This window comes from Corylus avellana, chromosome 1 (assembly GCF_965113065.1).
Source record: "Corylus avellana chromosome 1, dhCorAvel1.hap1.2, whole genome shotgun sequence".
Taxonomy (NCBI): domain Eukaryota; kingdom Viridiplantae; phylum Streptophyta; class Magnoliopsida; order Fagales; family Betulaceae; genus Corylus; species Corylus avellana.
The window spans coordinates 41,118,181-41,135,083 of record NC_142490.1 but is presented as its reverse complement, the minus strand read 5'-3'; the positions used below and the strand labels follow the sequence as shown (position 1 = coordinate 41,135,083).

Here is a 16,903-nt window from a genome sequence, read left to right as displayed (position 1 = left end):
GCGTGCCTAGCACGCCGTGAAGGAAAAGTTTTTTTTCTAATATTTTAATGCAAAAAAAAAAAAAAAAAAAAATTGCACTGGCATGCTGAGCACGCCGCGTGCTCTTTTCATTCACCCTGAGATATATGATATAATGGCGAATTGGGACGTTGCGATCGATCATAATCGGGGGAGATGATGTCTAGGGGTGATCTTGCGTGACCATGCAAGGATGCTACTTGTGGCGAAATGCTCCTCTCAGTGGGGGTATTTAGAGTTTGCTGACGTCGAAGCTCTCGCAACTCTGGAAGCCACTCAGTTCTGCCGCGAGTTAGGGTATGACTGGATCAAGTTTGTGGGAGATGCGGAATCGGTAGTGGATGCAGTGACCTTTGAGGAGGCTGATTGGAGTAGGAAGGGCCATATTACTGATGTTATACAATCAAACACACAAACGTTTTCTCGCTGGACGTTTACTCATGTTGGCAAGGAGGCAAACCAGGTAGACAATGGCAACGAAACAAAGTATGGATACTGTGTGGTTTTCTGATCCACCAACTTGTATCAAGGAACTCATTGCTTCTGAGCAACCTTTAATTCGTCTTTAATATTGATGAAGTTACCACAATTCTTTTTCTCAAAAAAAAAAAGAAAAAAAAAAGGAAGAGATATATGATATATTTCAAATGTCATTAACTAAAATAAATTTTGATTAGTTATTTTAAATAGAAATATGCCATTGGAAATGCTCAATAGGTGTCATAAATGAGATTTTTTTTTTTTTTTTTTAAGTGAATAATTCGATATACTTTGACAAACAAATGGGTCTCCTTATGACTTAATATGCCCCCAACAAATACGCAACGACTCGTTCTATTTGACAAACAAAAAAGTGCCCAAATAAGGAAAAGTCCAAATACCCATTTACACTCACCCGTGTCCAATTCAAATCCACCCCAAAAAAATCAAAATCAAAATTAAGAAAAAAAAAAAAAAAAAAATCCATTCACGTGAACATGCGTCTGTGACGCAGCAGCAGCGGCAGAATGGTCAGTCATTCACCCACATCACCACCCCGTACGACCATCAACAGGGCCTTTTTAACCTTTCGGGCCCAAAGCCAGCCCCAAAGGACCACCACCCCCATAAATTTCTCTCTGTCCACACTGCCCCAGCCGAGTCAAACACGCCAACCATAACTCAGCCCCCCCCCTCTCCCCCTGTCCCCTGCAACTCAGACACCACCTATGTACCTTCCACGTGGGCGCCTCTCTCACTCTCTCTCACTCCTCCACTCCCTACTCGACACGCCACCCCCCAAAATCTGATTGTTCATTATGATTAATCATTCGCCCCCCTCCCCCTTTTCAACTATTTTTTTTTTAAAACCCCACAAATATATATATTTATATATATAAAAAGAAGGTAGGCGCCGATTCGCAGCGCCGTACAATGTGGGTAGGGCTTACGTCACCGCTAGACGCCGAGAGCTCATCTGTCACACACATACACACAACACGCACACGTCTAATCAGGCGGCGGCTATGTGCTTTTACTAGGCCCCACTCCCTTTCCCTCTCCTTGGCTGTAGCCTTTTCTCTTCCTGCCTCTCACGAGTACGTTCTCCCTCCCCCTCACCCGTTGGATCAGATAATACTCAGAATCACACGGTTCAGATGACTGGGAGATAGCAAACGCAAACAACATACGATGCGGGCCAGTTTTGAATATCTATATATATATCTATATATATAAATAAAAGCGAGAAAGACCATGCCGTCCAGCCGACGATTACGGGAGAGACTCAGTGGGTCCCCCTCCACTTTCTACATACTCTCTTCCCTGTGCTTTGTGTTTGTGGGTGGGAAGGTTTTCCGTTTTCGCTGTTTCATTTCATCATATGGCGTCGACTCGAGAAGGGCACTACAGAGGGGTGCGGAAGAGGCCATGGGGTCGCTACGCCGCCGAGATACGTGACCCATGGAAGAAGACCAGGGTTTGGCTCGGAACCTTCGACACGCCAGAAGAGGCTGCGCTCGCTTACGACGGTGCCGCTCGCTCGCTCCGCGGACCCAAGGCCAAGACCAACTTCCCGCCTCCGGTAACCTCCGCCGGACTCCCCCTCGACCTCAACCTCCCCTCCTCCGGCCGCCTCGTCCTCGGCGAGTTCCTCCACACCGGCGTCCTCAAAGACCAGCTTCCCGACCCTTCCTCTTCGCCTCCGTTCCCGGTTAAGCGAGAGCCTCAAGTTTCCGTCTCCCCCGTTGGACCCTCGGTGCCGGAGACATCCGCCACGGCATCGTTTCTGGGGCTCGTGCGCCGCGGGTTGCCTGTTGATCTCAACGAGCCTCCTCCGTTTTGGCTTTGAGCGAATGCAAGATCGTTGTCTGGACCCTTTTTTTACGGCGTCGTTTTGCTCTCTTCATCACTGCTTTAATTTCCGCTTGTTCTTACTCTCCATTGCGTAGTTTTTCTTTTTCTTTTTCTCTGTCTTTGAGACTTTGAGAGCGAGCAACGAAAAAAAAAAAAAAAAAAAAATCAAGAAATGAAAACCATATGCATGTATATATAACCCTATGTTTTTGGTTTTTGTTTCCATTAAATACTATCGAGTTCTTGCTTTATGTTTGGTTTCTTCTGTTGATCTACTTCGTTGTTCTAGAAACTTCTGAGCTTGTTCGCTGACCATCGGCGAAAATGTTGTCGACCGTTGACACCTCCGGCTTCCGACCGTTGATACCTTCGGCTAGGCCCACTGATCCAAACGGTGATATATATATATTTTTTATTATTTCAACTACTACTACAAACAACTATGAAGCCTGACAACGCGCGTGCTGTAAACGCGCCAGTGAAATGAGAGTAGGTTACGCTTCGTTGAGACCGAAGGCTTCGTCATCGGAGAGCGCGAACTGCGAAGCGAGCGTGTGGGCTCAAGCATAATTAGCATTCCTTTTTTAGTCAGATAACTCAGAGATCTGGTTCCGATAATGTTTAGCATCGGATAACATTCATTGAACGCAGACCCACTCGCTGTTTACAGCGCGCGTGCGCCTCCTGAATTTTCATGACTCAACTGCCCCCTTTCGTGAACCCTAAACAGTCAACATGTCGTGTTGCTTTTGCTTTAATTAATCATTAAACAAAATACACGCGCGGCTCTACAAGGGTTTAGTCTTTAGACGATACGGTACGAGAAAATCGAAGTGATTTTATCGTAGGTTGGGGAGGGGACCAGGCGGGTCTACAATGGTTTCGGATAAGTTGCTTTATTTGGCGACGTCACTTTGTCGTTGTTAGGAAATGGGGCTCGTTGTTCATGTGCCGGCTTTTGGTTCTTTTTTTAATTTTCCTCAACCCGCTTTTCCGTCATCTTGGAATCCGTGGTCCATCCCATAATCGAAATCATTGATTAAAGCTTATTCAACAATCTAATACGATAAAGGACATAAATATCCATCATACTAGTCCCGATTAAATATTTCTCTAATCTATTTAAAATAGAGTAATGTTATAAATTATTTTTTTTAAAAAAAAAAAGTTAAGGTGTTTTTTAAAATTATTATTAAATTTTAGATGAATTATAATTAAATTTTGATTTAATAGTAATTTTAAAAGTCACATCAACTTTCGAAAGATAAAAATATGATCTTTAGAATATCAAGTGTTTATAAATATTTTAAAAAATAAATTAAATTTTTAAAGTCATTAATAACAATTTATTAATTGGGTTGAAAAATATTTTTTTTGAACTAATTTAGAAGAAATTTTTGTTCATGTTACTTGTTTTAGTCTTATTAGTTAAAAGCTAACACAGGCTACGGCTCATATTTTGAGGTCATTTGGTCCCCCCATGCCCCATAATTATTGTTAAAGTGTTGTTGGGGTAATATATATATATATATATATATATATATATATATATATATATATTAGTTCTTAACAGCTTAGCTTAACGTAAGACTTATTATATCTATCACTAAATAATTTAATTGTATTGCAGTTATGTGGTAATGCTATATATATGACCACTACTTGACACATAAACTATTACATTAATTTGTAAAAGATTCTAGTAAAAAGTTTAGTATTCCGCCATTTTACGTCTTGTTATGAACCATATCAGTCCGTCAAACAAAGGCCGCAATCCAACAATTACCGGAGCATATTTTTTTATTTTTTCAAGACATTGTACTTGTTGATCAAGATGCTTCGTCTTGATTTTTAATGAAATTTTAGCTATAAAAAAAAAAAATTAAAGGGGTGAAAAATTTAAATTAGGAAATAGTTATGAAAATTAAATGAAAAATGAAAGATGGTAATGTATAATAATCCACCAATTATTTGATTTTCCGAGGTGCTATGAACCATCCAATAAAGTGGATCCTAGGTCCGAAACTGTGGGCAACGTATTCTGCTCGGATATTTCGGTTTTGAAATTGACCTCTCATGCCTCACGGTGACTTAACACATTGGAGAATACTAATCAGTGTGTCTGAAACTGACCACTCATTGCACGTTTGTTTTAACCTAAATGCTACTCTAATCTTGAGTTTTTTTTTTTGTTTTAATCACCAATTTATAATTTTTTGTCAAAATGTCCAAAATACCCATATTTTTACAATTTGTTATTTAATTTCTTATTATAAAAATGAGTATTTGGGAAATTTTGACAATATTTAAGAGAAAATTTTAATGGAATTAGGTAGTTGAAATAAATTGAAAATCCGATACTCTTAATTGAGAGTTTTTGAACTTTAGGGAGTACTTTCACGAGTAAAAGTTCATGAGAGTTTTTAGAAGTTTTCCCTATAAATTTTAGTATAAGTTATTACAAATTGATGTACGAGTTTACACGACACTTATTAAATTAGCATTTCTTTCAAGAATTATCTAGAAATATGATTATTGTTTATGCCATAAACATGCAATTATGTCTACCAAAAAGATTCATACTTATCACGTTAATTATTAAATAATTAAATTTGATTACAATTGACGTAGTTGCTAAAGTCACTTAAACGGCAACATAAAAGTTAACTTAGAAAATTGTATGCAATCAAATAGGTTGGGCGGCTGATAAAAGTACACACAAGGCACTTTATTTTCTTACCAAGAAAAAAAAAAAAGATTACACTTTCTTGACTTATTAGGTTCATGCTCATTATATAACCAACAACTTTCCAATAAACAATAAAGTAGAGGCATTGAAGCACCAAAAAAGAAAGCAATGAAAGGGTAATGGATGAGATTGCCACCATATTTTGGTCAAAGTTCCCTGTATTTGGCCCCTTTAGGACCGCGGTTGTTACAAAACATACTAGGACAAAGTTTTCTTTGAAGGAAAAATTTTACAAAATTCTCATTATTATTATTATTATTATTATTATTATGTTCAGACAAGGAAAGGGAAGAGAGACTCAACCTAGTGACCACCACTTCATGAGACGTGGTTTACAGTCGATTAAGTTATCCCTTTGGGACCTCATTAAGTATTTTGACGTTACTTTTTAAATGCTTACAAAAATTTAAGCTGGGGTATAGAATTTTTCGTTAAATCTTGTTAAAATTTTCAAAGTACCCTTATTTTTTAGGGATAAATGCAAAATTGATCCATGTGATTGACTTAAATTACAAATCACTCCATGTGGTATAACAAATAATTTATAGGTCTTTATAGTTCGCCTAAATTAAAAATCACTCCCTATAGTATAAAAAATAATTTATAGGTCCTCATGGTAGGCTAAAATAATAGTTTACTCTCTGAAATCAATTTATATTAAGTAACTTAACAGAATTTGTTACTTTGCCACCTCATACCCAATAAAAATGCTATAAGTGTTATTATTAATTTTTGACTTTAAAAAATGACAACTAGGATTTTTCACATCATTTTAGGACGCTAACTAAGATCACACATCATCCCTCACTCCACATCATACTGCTACCATAAATTAACCTAATCTCTTATATCTCCAAAATTTTACTCTGCGCGTAACCCTCTCTAATTTTCATCTTCCTCGCCACGATTTAGAAGCATTTTAAGAGAATTTGACAGTCGCATTTTGTGAAGTGGCCGTTGAAGATGAAGATGAGAGAGAATTACGCACGATGAGTGATTTGTAATTTAGGCCAACTACAGAGACTTATCAATTATTTTTTATACCACATATAGTGATTTATAATTTTGGCCAACCACAATAACTAATTTACATTTATCCCTATTTTTTTTACTATAATAAACATTATAGAAGTAATTTCAAAATGCATAGAAGTTCATAAATGAATTTGTGAAGTTTCCCATTTCTTTTAATTTGATTTTTTGGAAATTTTTAATAATTTATTGTAATAAAATTTGTACGAAAGCTCTGTCTAATATACTATTTAAAAAAATCAAGGTCGGCACACATTGGTTATTTTAAATTTGGTGTCATTTTCAAAAAAAAAAAAAAAACAAAAGCAAAAGTTCTACAATAATCTTCCATTTGTTTATTATTTTAGTCTACTGTCAAGAACATTACTTTTGATTTGAAGGTTGGACGTTCATTTTCAACAAAACTATGATTCCACATCAGAAGAATGATAAATATTATTAAATTATTAAGGTAATTTATTAGTATTTATTAATCTCGAATCTAACATTTTATATCATGGACAAAGATTGAAAACCCACAGCTATAAAACAAAAAAAAAACGAGACATCTCTCTCTAGCTAGTGTTATTTCCCACAAAGATTAATTTAATTTTTATATAGGTGCCCCATAATTCCAAGCTGTTTGTCAATCAATCTGCCGTTGATTCCAATGTTTGGACGGCTTTTGGCGAATTGAAAATTCTTTTTTAAGTATAATTTATTACGGGCCGTTGAAATTTACGATTTAAAAATGTGATTTTTAAAAACGCAATTAAATCGTTTAGCAAAATTGCAGTTGTACATTTAAAATTGTACACTTTTAACTATCTTCCATTTGTTTTATGGATGCGAAGATTTAAAAATGCAATGCCAAACAATATATTTTCTGCGATTTAATTTAAAATTACACTTTTTGTATATAAAATCGCAATGTTAAATGCACCCTAATACGTCCGTAATGTCTTGAACTAAAAAAGGAAAAACAAAGAGAGAAAAGGAGTTTCATTAGTAAGATATTTTCAATACAAATAATTATTTGGAGAAACTTCACTTTAAACTTCTGAACTACCATGCGTTTTGAGAAGACTCTCAAAATTCAAAAACTTTCAATTTTCACCTCTAAACTTTTCATTTCAGTCAATTTACCCCCTCCTCTAGTTTTAACCGTTAAACTTCTTACGGAAATGCCTAAAAAGACCAAATTACCTTCCGATTTTCCTTTTCTTTTTTTTTTAATTTCAAAAAAGAAAATTAAGGGTAGATTTAAAATTTGATAAAAAAGTTAGAGAGTATAAACGTCATTTTATCACTTTTAACGTTTAAAATTTGACGAAAGAGGTAAATTGATTGAAATTGAAAGTTCACAAATATAAATTGAGAGTTTTTGAATTTTGAAAGATCTTCTCAAAACGTACAATAACTTAAGAGTCTAAAGTAAAATTTTCGTAATCATTTAATAACAATGTGCTATTTAATTATGTCGTACGTTGCATTTGTATAAAACCAACTCTTTTACTACTTAGTCTCCAAGAGGTAGCGCAATTTGCTGAAATTACACCTAATAAAACAAAGTTTACTAGTTCAAATCTTCAACTCTTTCTACGCGGACATGTTAAAAACTCTTTTATTACTTGCAAGCTGAAAATTGCTAAAATAATATTTTATTCTTTTGTCATTTGTTTCCTGTTCTCGAAATAAAAACATAAATAAACATGTAACCCAAAAACACAAAACACCAAAAAAATAATAATAATAATAATAAATAAATATTTAAATTTTTATGTCACATTAAAATATTATTTCAAATAAAAATATATAAAATAAGATGGTGAGGGAGAAGAAACAGTATATTTGTCAGAGAAGTACAGGGTGCAAACAACAGCCAGTGAATAAAATAAAAACACACATTATCACAAAAAACACTCACACACGCAAAGGTGCGACCTTTTGCTCTTACAAGCTTTCACCTAATATATGCGTCAGCACCATCATCAGCGTTGCAGTACGTACCCACACGCTGCTGCAGCACCATCAGCGCTGCGCTGCTGCACCTGCACCTGCAGCACAGCCCGGCCGTCATTTCACTCTTTTCGACGACCGATTTGACCCTGACCACCACCCCCACCTCCCCATGTGGTCCCCTCTTCTCTGCACTCAGTGGGACCCTCGTGCTGCACGTGGCGGCACCAGTCCGAGTGGTCCCCGCCCACGAGCGAATCTGTCGGCAGCAGAGGCGTCACGGCGGTCTAAAGCAACCAAACCACACACACACAAACACTCGCACGCTTTTGTTTGTTGTTGGTGCTTTTGTCGTACAGAAACTCCGTGACTCTGTCGGTGACGGCGGCGGCGGTGCGCCGTCGTTTTGTTGGTTAACCCTCCAATCAGGGGATGGTGGGGTTAACAGCTCCGTTAACTTGGGTATCACGTATCTCACATGGGAAATGTCGCGATCATGTCATGGGGGCATGAAGATTTGTAATAACATCGTCATGTCATGGCTCATCATGCATAGTGAATGTCATGAAAGGGGATATATATATATATATATATATATATATATATATATATATATTTTAATTTAAATACACGAAATTTAAATTCCAGCCTTTTGGTGTTTTTGGCAAAAGGATTTCAAAAAACGAAGTGGACCGAAATTCTAATAAATTTGATTAATGAGAAAAAAAAAAAAGTAAAAATATTTTGTGTAAAAAAATAAAAAAATTTGTTTTGTAATTTTTTTTTATTTGAATAGTAATAAAAAGTGATTGACGTAACGTAAAAATAAAAATATTAGTATTGATTTTGAGAAAATTTGTTTGGATCTTTGCGTTCAGCTCAGCCCACTCTTTTGCCAAACACACCCAAAAGTTGGACCGAGTTGGCGCTGTCGGACGTGGCAGAAGTGGAAGTAATCTCATTGTTGAGGGGTCTCTGCTTTTTTCATTTTCATTTTTTTTTTTTTTTTTTTTTAAAAAAGGTATTTCTTTTGGCCTGACTTGCTAAATTAGAAGAAAAGTTTAGGACGTAGAAAGACAACACATAAGGGGACCGACACCGGGATAAATATATTCTAAAAAAAAAAAATTAGAAGAGTTAAATAAAATAATAAATTATATATATATATATATATAAAGAATGTTTTTTTTGGGTCATTTTAAAAATCTTGTGGCTCATAATTATACCTCCTGAAAATAGGGAAGTTATTAGAAGTGGAATTGCAAAGAGAGGGTTTAGAAAAACAGTGGGCTAACCACGTTGGTGGCTTTCTGTCGCGCTCCACGTGTTGTCAAGCCGTATAGCCGCGTGGCTCATAATCAGAGAAGCAAAGTTGGACCCAGTACGAGCCACCCATGACAATTGACAACTCCCTCCAACCCACAGATTGTTTCTAATCGATGTGGGACACATTTTGATTCTTGAGGTACAATACGCCACCAAACCAATACCTTTTTTTTTTTTTTTTTTTTTTTGATATTCACTTACTTTTTGGTTATGGTCTGCTCCAAAATCACTGATCTACAGTATACTCAGGTACGTATGATTGTGTTGGAAACTTGGAATCAAGGACAAATCATCTTATTTCATTGTGGTTAAATGCATGAACTCTTCTTACTCAATACAAATTTTATAATATCTTGAGACTTTGTCTCAAAGTCTGGACTTTCACTAAGGTTTAGGGGACCAAAAAGCACCGCCATATGACTCAGATTCTCCCAGAAAAATCGTAGTGGTTAGGCTTTTTAACTTATTCATGTCACAGCTCAAAAGTTTGGGAAAAAAAAAAAAACAGTTTTAGGGTGTGCAAGTTTCTTACGTTTCAACTGTCGGCACGAAGTCGACTTGCACAGGCTGCTTCCAACGACAAGTAGAGACAAGATCGGATGTGATTTTTAATTTTTAGCAAAAGTCAAAGACAATGGCAAAAGGATTTTTATATTTTTTATGGTTTCCGACATTGTAATACTTGTGTACTTCACCGCCAGAAAATCTAAGTGAACCTCACTTTCGGGCTAAAAACACGCGTCTCAAAATTCTAATGGATAGATTTACTAATCATTAAAGGGAATGGGGAGACTCTTGTAGGATCCAATAATACTCGCCTAAGAAGTGAGCTTAAGCCACTATGACCCCTTTCAGCAAACTTCAGAATACTCTAAAAGGCTATATGCATGCATATAAGGCCTAAGATACACAATTTCACCATTCCACATGATCACTAATACTCTCCTTATCAAAGAGCTCTCCCTCTAGCCCCCTACTGATTTGAGCTCTCCCTCTAGCCCCCTACTGATTTGAGTGTTGGAGTCTATTCAGTTCTCTAAAGCCAGCGGGCTTTTAACGTCTTCTACCTCTTTTGCAGATAGAGCTCCTCCCTGAAACGCGGCCTGAAGTTGTTGCGGTGATCCGTACACCAACTTGACATGTCTCTTTTTAATATTTTAAAAAATATTTGCAAAACAACATTTTGAGTTTAATATTTTAATTATATACTTTTTAAGGCAAAACGGTATTGCTTCAAAGTCACATATATTCATCATTTTAAGCCATAGAGTCTTCTTCACTTGTGCCATTCATTCGTTCAAAGATAGTTTTCTCGACTATCTTTGCACAAATGCATCCCAAAGCATCTTCATTAGAGACGAAGACAGAGATTTGAGATCTATTCGTCTCTAGCCGTCTTTGACACTTCCACCCAACTTCACCTCCAACATTTTGAAGGCAGAGGCAGGACGGACGGAAATAGTCTCTGGAGGAAGAAGAGTAGGAGGTTTTTCGATTCTTCCGACGCCAATTGAGGCGAAATGCAAAATCATGGGTTTCAACTCCAATCCTATGCACACCCCTAAAAAGGTAAAATTTTTAGGTTGAAGCAACAAGTCTCTAAGATAATCAACAATAAACCTTAACTAAGAGATAAATACTAGAAGGGCATTATCATGGCATCAAAACTATTTCATTTGATTTATTCTATGTAACTCCTCAAAGAAGTTTCCGAAATCGATTTCAATGATGGGGTGATTAATAAGAACATTTGTGGTCAAAATGTCATCCTCCTGCATCATATGAATCTTGGCGGTGAGACTCCAGAATGATACATTACTATATTTTCTAGAATTTAGCATTTGATTTTGAAAAAGAAGAAGAAAAAAGCAGCAACTTTCTATGGATTTTCTGCATCACTCGAACCAGGGCGGGCATCCAAATGGAATTCCTCTGTGACCTCCTCAACTATCCTCCATCTGTTGCATGGATGCGAAGATTTAAAGATCTTAGTTTAGCTATAGAATTTGATAGATCCAGAGAAATGTAGAAAAGTCTACCTTTCAAGAACAAACTTCCCTTCCTTGTATTTTTGGCTCTTGTCATGTGCTGCCACCTATTGGAATGTAACTTATGAAGAATTTATCATGTCTAGACAATATGTTTACGAAAAAACCATATCGTTGGTTGCCAAGATTTCTCTCAATAAATATTCTATTGAAACAAACAGTTCATATGTTCCTAGGAAAGCATTTTGACTTATGAAGTAGAAGCTTACATATTTCCATCCAACATATTGTCCACAGCAGCAGCAGAAAATATCTTCTACAGTATGCAAACCAGAAAGCATCAGCCGCTCTTCCTGATGTCCAAGTGTTATATTTACCCTGGATGAAACTTCCATTGGTCAGAAATTATTAAGGACTAAAGCATGCACTCAGATTTTCTCATTTCTCCTGAACAAGAAGAACAATAATATCTTATTTTGTCAGACATTAATGAGGTTTTAATCATAAGACAGATTTCTAACTGCAAACAGATCACAATTATATCAAAGTTCAAATCATTGAGATCAACATGTTGAATAACTCCAATATATCCATATATATCAAGATAGGGGGGGCCCTACCGTCCCAAGCTTCATCTGGAGGTTAGTTATTCCCATTTTTTCTTGACCAAACTGTCCCTCTTTTACATGAAAAGGGCAGTTGAGTAAAAAGTCAAAGACAAAAGGTCAAATCCATCTCTCTCTCTCTCTCTCTCTCTCTCTCTTGAATCTGGTGACACCCTCAACCTATGCCCCTCCCCTACGCAAAGTACCAACTTTTTGGGTTATTATTCAATCCTCAAGCCCTTGAAAATTATAATGCTATTTCTATTTTAATCTATTTAATGTCTGAATTTTTGAAAAACTGAAGGGATGAGAAACTACAATGATAAGGCGCCAATGGAGAAGTGGACAAGAGTAAAAAGAACACAAATGGTTAAAACAATGGCCATTGACAAAACCCAGCAAAAATGGGTACCAGTGTATTGGAGCAATTAGCACCTTAAATAAAGATTGAAATTGTGTCAGAAAAAAGTAATTATCCCCAAGGAGAGGGGAAAGCCAAGATTTGAACTAGAAATCGCTGAAAATCTAAAGTCAAAAGGGATTTAAAAGAGAGGGAAAAAAAAAAGTAAACCATTTCATGAGAATAGGAGGGAGAGGGCTTGCAACTGGTGGCAGAGTTGGAGGAGAGGAATGGTCACTAGTAGAAAGGTACATCATGTTTGGTTAATGTCAGAAGGACACTCAATTTGGTAACAGAAAAAACAACCTCCCATAGTAGCTCAGGAATACGAATCAAATAATAAAGACAGCTCAGGAATTGGCTTAAAATCAAGCCAGAGGTATAGTTATAAATAAAATAGAATAAGGGACAAAAGGCACAAAAAGATGGAAATGAAGTTTCTAGGTCACTTCAGCCTCCGACCTCATTCATTGCCACAAAGAAACATAATTGTCCACCACTTTATATGTAAGCCCATAATGCAGTCACAAATTACATAAAAGCAAGATAAAGAACAAAAAATATAGAACTTACACATTGCTGAAAAGGTATGCCCTCCCCCGACTGCAATTGAAATGCTGATCACATTACAGAGCAACAAGCTAGAGTCATATTATTGAACATCAAGGCATATCAACTTAAGTAGTATTCTATGCAAAAATAAAATAGCAGAGACAAAACTTTAAAACTTAGAATAAGATGCAAAAATCTAGGAATTGATAGATCCGGTTTTATGTGTTCTCCTGCTCTGACTTTCTTTTATGTCATCAAGCAAATATATTTAGGAAGACGGAGAACAATAAAAAGATGATTTGCATCCATCATTAGCACTAAAGCTCCACTATAACTATCAGCATATTTTGTGATAATGTAAAAGAGAATGAGAACATCCAAAATTATCAAATGATCCAAACCTTATGTATTTATGTATGTATATGTAGAGACAAATACACACAGATATATGTCAACATTTTGTCCATTCTTCTTGTAGCAATTCAAACCAAAATGGCTTAGGAAACCTGAAGGATTTGTTTCTAAAGTTACCAGTTGAACTTCAGGTAGCCTCACTGTTATTCCAAAGAAGGGGTGGATAAATGTGTAAGGCACATTTTCAATTGTACAAAATAATATAGCCAACTGAGCATAGTTTCAAGCAGATCCACGTCAGAAGTGAAGTAACAGAGACATAGTTGGACTGAAAAAGCATCGACTGAATAAGTTAATGCCTCCACTTTCCTACAAAAACTACCACATTATTTCTTTTCACATAGTTAGGCAAATGCAAATAAACTGCAGTCGAACATATATATTTTTTGGGCAAGTCACTATAATATATAACATTAAAAAGAACTGACAATTAGAAGTGGCAAAGAATAGGAAAGAGTATTGGGGCTGATCAGTTCTGGTACCACCTATAATCCTATTGAGACCAATGCTGAGCAAAACCAGTCCAAGCCCACCTCATAGGGTCAGAAACACACCGTTCTTTTACTTTTCCTTGTTAAAAGTATACTTTTTTGCATTTAAATACATCCATAAGAGTATACCCATAAAGAATTCAAACATCATGAAGAGAAATGATAGAGAAACTTCAAAGCTTTAGCTTGGAAGCTCAACCCCAGTTTAAAATTTCACCCTCATCCCCAACCAACGTTCTTTACCTATTCTGAGTTCTAACTTCGTCCCTATGAAGGAAAAATGGAGGTATGGTCAAAACTATTATCTGCTAGAGTCCTAAGCGGCTCAGTTTCTCTGTTTCTCTGCTTGTGTCAGCTAGGACAAAGGAAAGGACTAACCAGAAAAGCTGTGTATTTATAGGATATTAAAACTATGAACTACTAATAACTCAACAACTGTTATAAAAGGAGAAGCAGGAAAATGCGAGGATAAAACAAAGGTCCAATTGATGGATGCATTAAGGGAAATAGGCTGGGGCAAGGGGGGTGATTGAAAACCAGCTCCAGTTCATCCTTAGCTGTTGTTTATTTCTGTTTCAATTTATTTATGTCAGTAACCACTTGTGCTTGAATATTCACTCTTTCTGTTGAATTTCAGCCAGTAACCACTTACGAACCCTTTTTCTCATTGCTATTATTTCTCTATTCACTTAATTACCTGAAAACCTCGTGCATTGGCAATCCAGGAGAGTTGCACCCCAGACCTCGGGTACATGAACTAAAGCCTAAGCCTGTTGTTCTAAACCATGCATGTATAAATCCTTGATCACATCACTATCTAATTTATACTATCCACCATAGGATCTCAGTGCCCGATTACTTGTAATTTCTATGACAAATATTTTCTCGCTTCTTCATCTTTTCATGATCACCCTAACTAACAAACCAACTTCCATGCTGGACCTTTCTGTCATGAATTTAAATTTTACATTTCCCAATGATTTTATCTCATGCGAAGTTCCCTAAACAACTTATTAAAATGGTGTACCCCCCAACAACAATGTCTGACTCATTGCTTAAAATTTCTCCTCCACCAAAGCCACCATTTTCTTATCCCCACAACCTTACCAAAGATATTTTCTAAGGATAATGCAGAAGTTCAGAAAGACCAAACTACTGAAACTCATCAGCAGCATAACAAGAATGAGAAGACTTGATAATCTGTAATTTAGTTGGCTAAGTGTAGATTTATTTTCATTTAAATTCCTTTCAGTTGTAGTAGATAGTTTTAGTTGTACTAGAACACAAATTCGTGTACTGCAGGTGCTGTATAAATATTTGAATACAAGTATTGTTTTGGTAAATTAACCAAAACTCTTCACCATCATTTCTTTCATTTTCAAGCAGTCTACACCATCACCATCCTATCCTACAACGTTTCCTAATTCTCATCATTTTCAAAACCTTCTTCTTTAACTCTCAGCTCAACAAAACCACAATCAAAACACAAATAATCACAATGGCACCCAAATCTAAACCATGCATGATTCAAAAACACCCCAGTTTTCACCAGGCACTAAACACCCAATTACCTCCTAGCAAGGCTCTTAATCCCAGCTCAATAACAACAAAATGGTTACCGATTCCCACAAAATATTGCACACCCAATTACCATCTAGCAAGGCTTTATAAACCCTTTTCAAATTTTGATCCGTTGCAACATATGAACACAAATCAAAGGAAAAAACTTTGGGCATGTGGGTAATAACTAGCATCATATGTAAATGGAAGAAAGAGGGAGAGAGTACCCTAGAGAGTACGTCGTCGGCAAGAGCAAGAGCGTTCTCGCAGAATCTGCATCGGTAAGCCTTGCCTTCGAGGTCTACCAGAAACACCCTCCCCATGTTGAACCCGTTGCTCCAAATTCAACTCTTGCTTTCGGGGTTACAGCGGCAATGAGCCACTAAGTTACAGGTTTGGCAGTTGACGTTTCAACTACCGGAACCGGGAAATTCCAGTGCTTTTGTTGTGGTAATAATTACATTAAAGTTGAATGGTCAAAATTTGCAAGTATAAATCTTATATATTGAAAAAAAAAATTCTAATAATAATAATAATAATAATATCAATATAATATGAATGGATATAAATTTCCCAGTAACTAGATTGTATAATTATTTAAAAGTGTTATGTATCTATTTTTTTTTTTTTGGAGAAAATGTTATGTATTTATTAAGCATGCGAGAATTCCATTTTTTTTTTAAATTAATGCTATTAACAAACTATATAAAAAGTGAATAGTACTAAAAAAAAGACATATTTTTTAAGAAAATTTCATTCAACCTATTCTAATAAGGGATAAGTATTCCGAAATAGAGACAGTCCTATCTGGCAAGGTATATAAGGGTTAAAAATGGCAAATACAAGTAAGAACTTCATGTGGCGAGCGTGTCATGATCTACTACCGACTCGAGACAATCTAGTTCGGAAGAAAATTGCTATTGATCCAATGTGTCCGATATGTGGGTTAGAAGCCGAAACTACTTTCCATATACCATGGGCTTGTCCATCCTCGATGGACGTATGGAGTGGAGGTTCACGGCTTTTCCAGAAATTCATCCCACAAGCCCCTGATTTTCTACTATTGGCGGAGGAATTATATCAAAAAAGGGAAGGAGAAGAGTTTACCATTTTTGTGGAAACAACAAGAAAATTTTGGTTTCACAGGAATAAGTGGATTCATGAAGGTCTATTCACTCCTCCAAATGAAGTGGACAGAATGGCGTCTATGGTTGTGGAGGAATTCATGCGATGTAATGCATCGAAGCCTGTTGATGACACCAACAGTGAGGCAATATTTAAGAAGTGGACGAGACATCCTCAAAGATGGTATAAGATCAACTATGATGCGACTGTTGATGTCAAAAAGGGCTTGATGTGAGGGGGTATAATTATTAGAGATCATGGAGGAAAGATCTTTGCAGCTTCATGCGAAGGGGATGTTTAGACCCAATAACTATTGAGGCAATGGTCATGGTCCAAGCAGCCCATTTTTGCAAAGAAATGGGATTGAACAA

At 36.3% G+C, this 16,903-nt stretch overlaps 3 protein-coding genes across 3 annotated transcripts; 2 read left to right on the top strand and 1 right to left on the bottom strand.

Annotated features, from left to right (window-relative positions):
* The first annotated feature begins 1,756 nt into the window (after nucleotides 1–1,756).
* On the top strand, nucleotides 1,757–2,603 carry LOC132171533 (ethylene-responsive transcription factor 12). The gene has a single exon (XM_059582870.2). The coding sequence runs from the start codon at nucleotides 1,880–1,882 to the stop codon at nucleotides 2,345–2,347; it is 468 nt and encodes a 155-aa protein (XP_059438853.1). The 5' UTR covers nucleotides 1,757–1,879; the 3' UTR covers nucleotides 2,348–2,603.
* Nucleotides 2,604–11,053: 8,450 nt separating this feature from the next.
* Nucleotides 11,054–15,844, bottom strand: LOC132172721 (protein yippee-like At5g53940). Its single transcript, XM_059584277.2, has 5 exons — nucleotides 15,635–15,844; nucleotides 12,964–13,007; nucleotides 11,655–11,763; nucleotides 11,437–11,492; nucleotides 11,054–11,355 (listed from the first exon to the last, which is right to left on the bottom strand). Exons 1-5 carry the CDS (start codon nucleotides 15,728–15,730, stop codon nucleotides 11,277–11,279), a joined length of 384 nt encoding a protein of 127 aa, XP_059440260.2. The 5' UTR covers nucleotides 15,731–15,844; the 3' UTR covers nucleotides 11,054–11,276.
* A 395-nt stretch (nucleotides 15,845–16,239) lies between these two features.
* LOC148589851 (uncharacterized) lies at nucleotides 16,240–16,767 on the top strand. The gene has a single exon (XM_088515430.1). It carries the CDS (start codon nucleotides 16,240–16,242, stop codon nucleotides 16,765–16,767), a length of 528 nt encoding a protein of 175 aa, XP_088371556.1.
* The last annotated feature ends 136 nt before the right edge of the window (nucleotides 16,768–16,903 follow it).

Coding starts and splice junctions, on each gene's coding strand:
- LOC132172721 (XM_059584277.2), bottom strand. CDS start 15,730: ATGGGGAGGGTGTTTCTGGTAGACCTCGAAGGCAAGGCTTACCGATGC. Junction 11,493..11,654: donor AATATGTTGGATGGAAATAT/GTAAGCTTCTAC, acceptor ACATTCCAATAG/GTGGCAGCACATGACAAGAG. Junction 11,356..11,436: donor GGGAAGTTTGTTCTTGAAAG/GTAGACTTTTCT, acceptor TCCATGCAACAG/ATGGAGGATAGTTGAGGAGG.
- LOC132171533 (XM_059582870.2), top strand. CDS start 1,880: ATGGCGTCGACTCGAGAAGGGCACTACAGAGGGGTGCGGAAGAGGCCA.
- LOC148589851 (XM_088515430.1), top strand. CDS start 16,240: ATGGCAAATACAAGTAAGAACTTCATGTGGCGAGCGTGTCATGATCTA.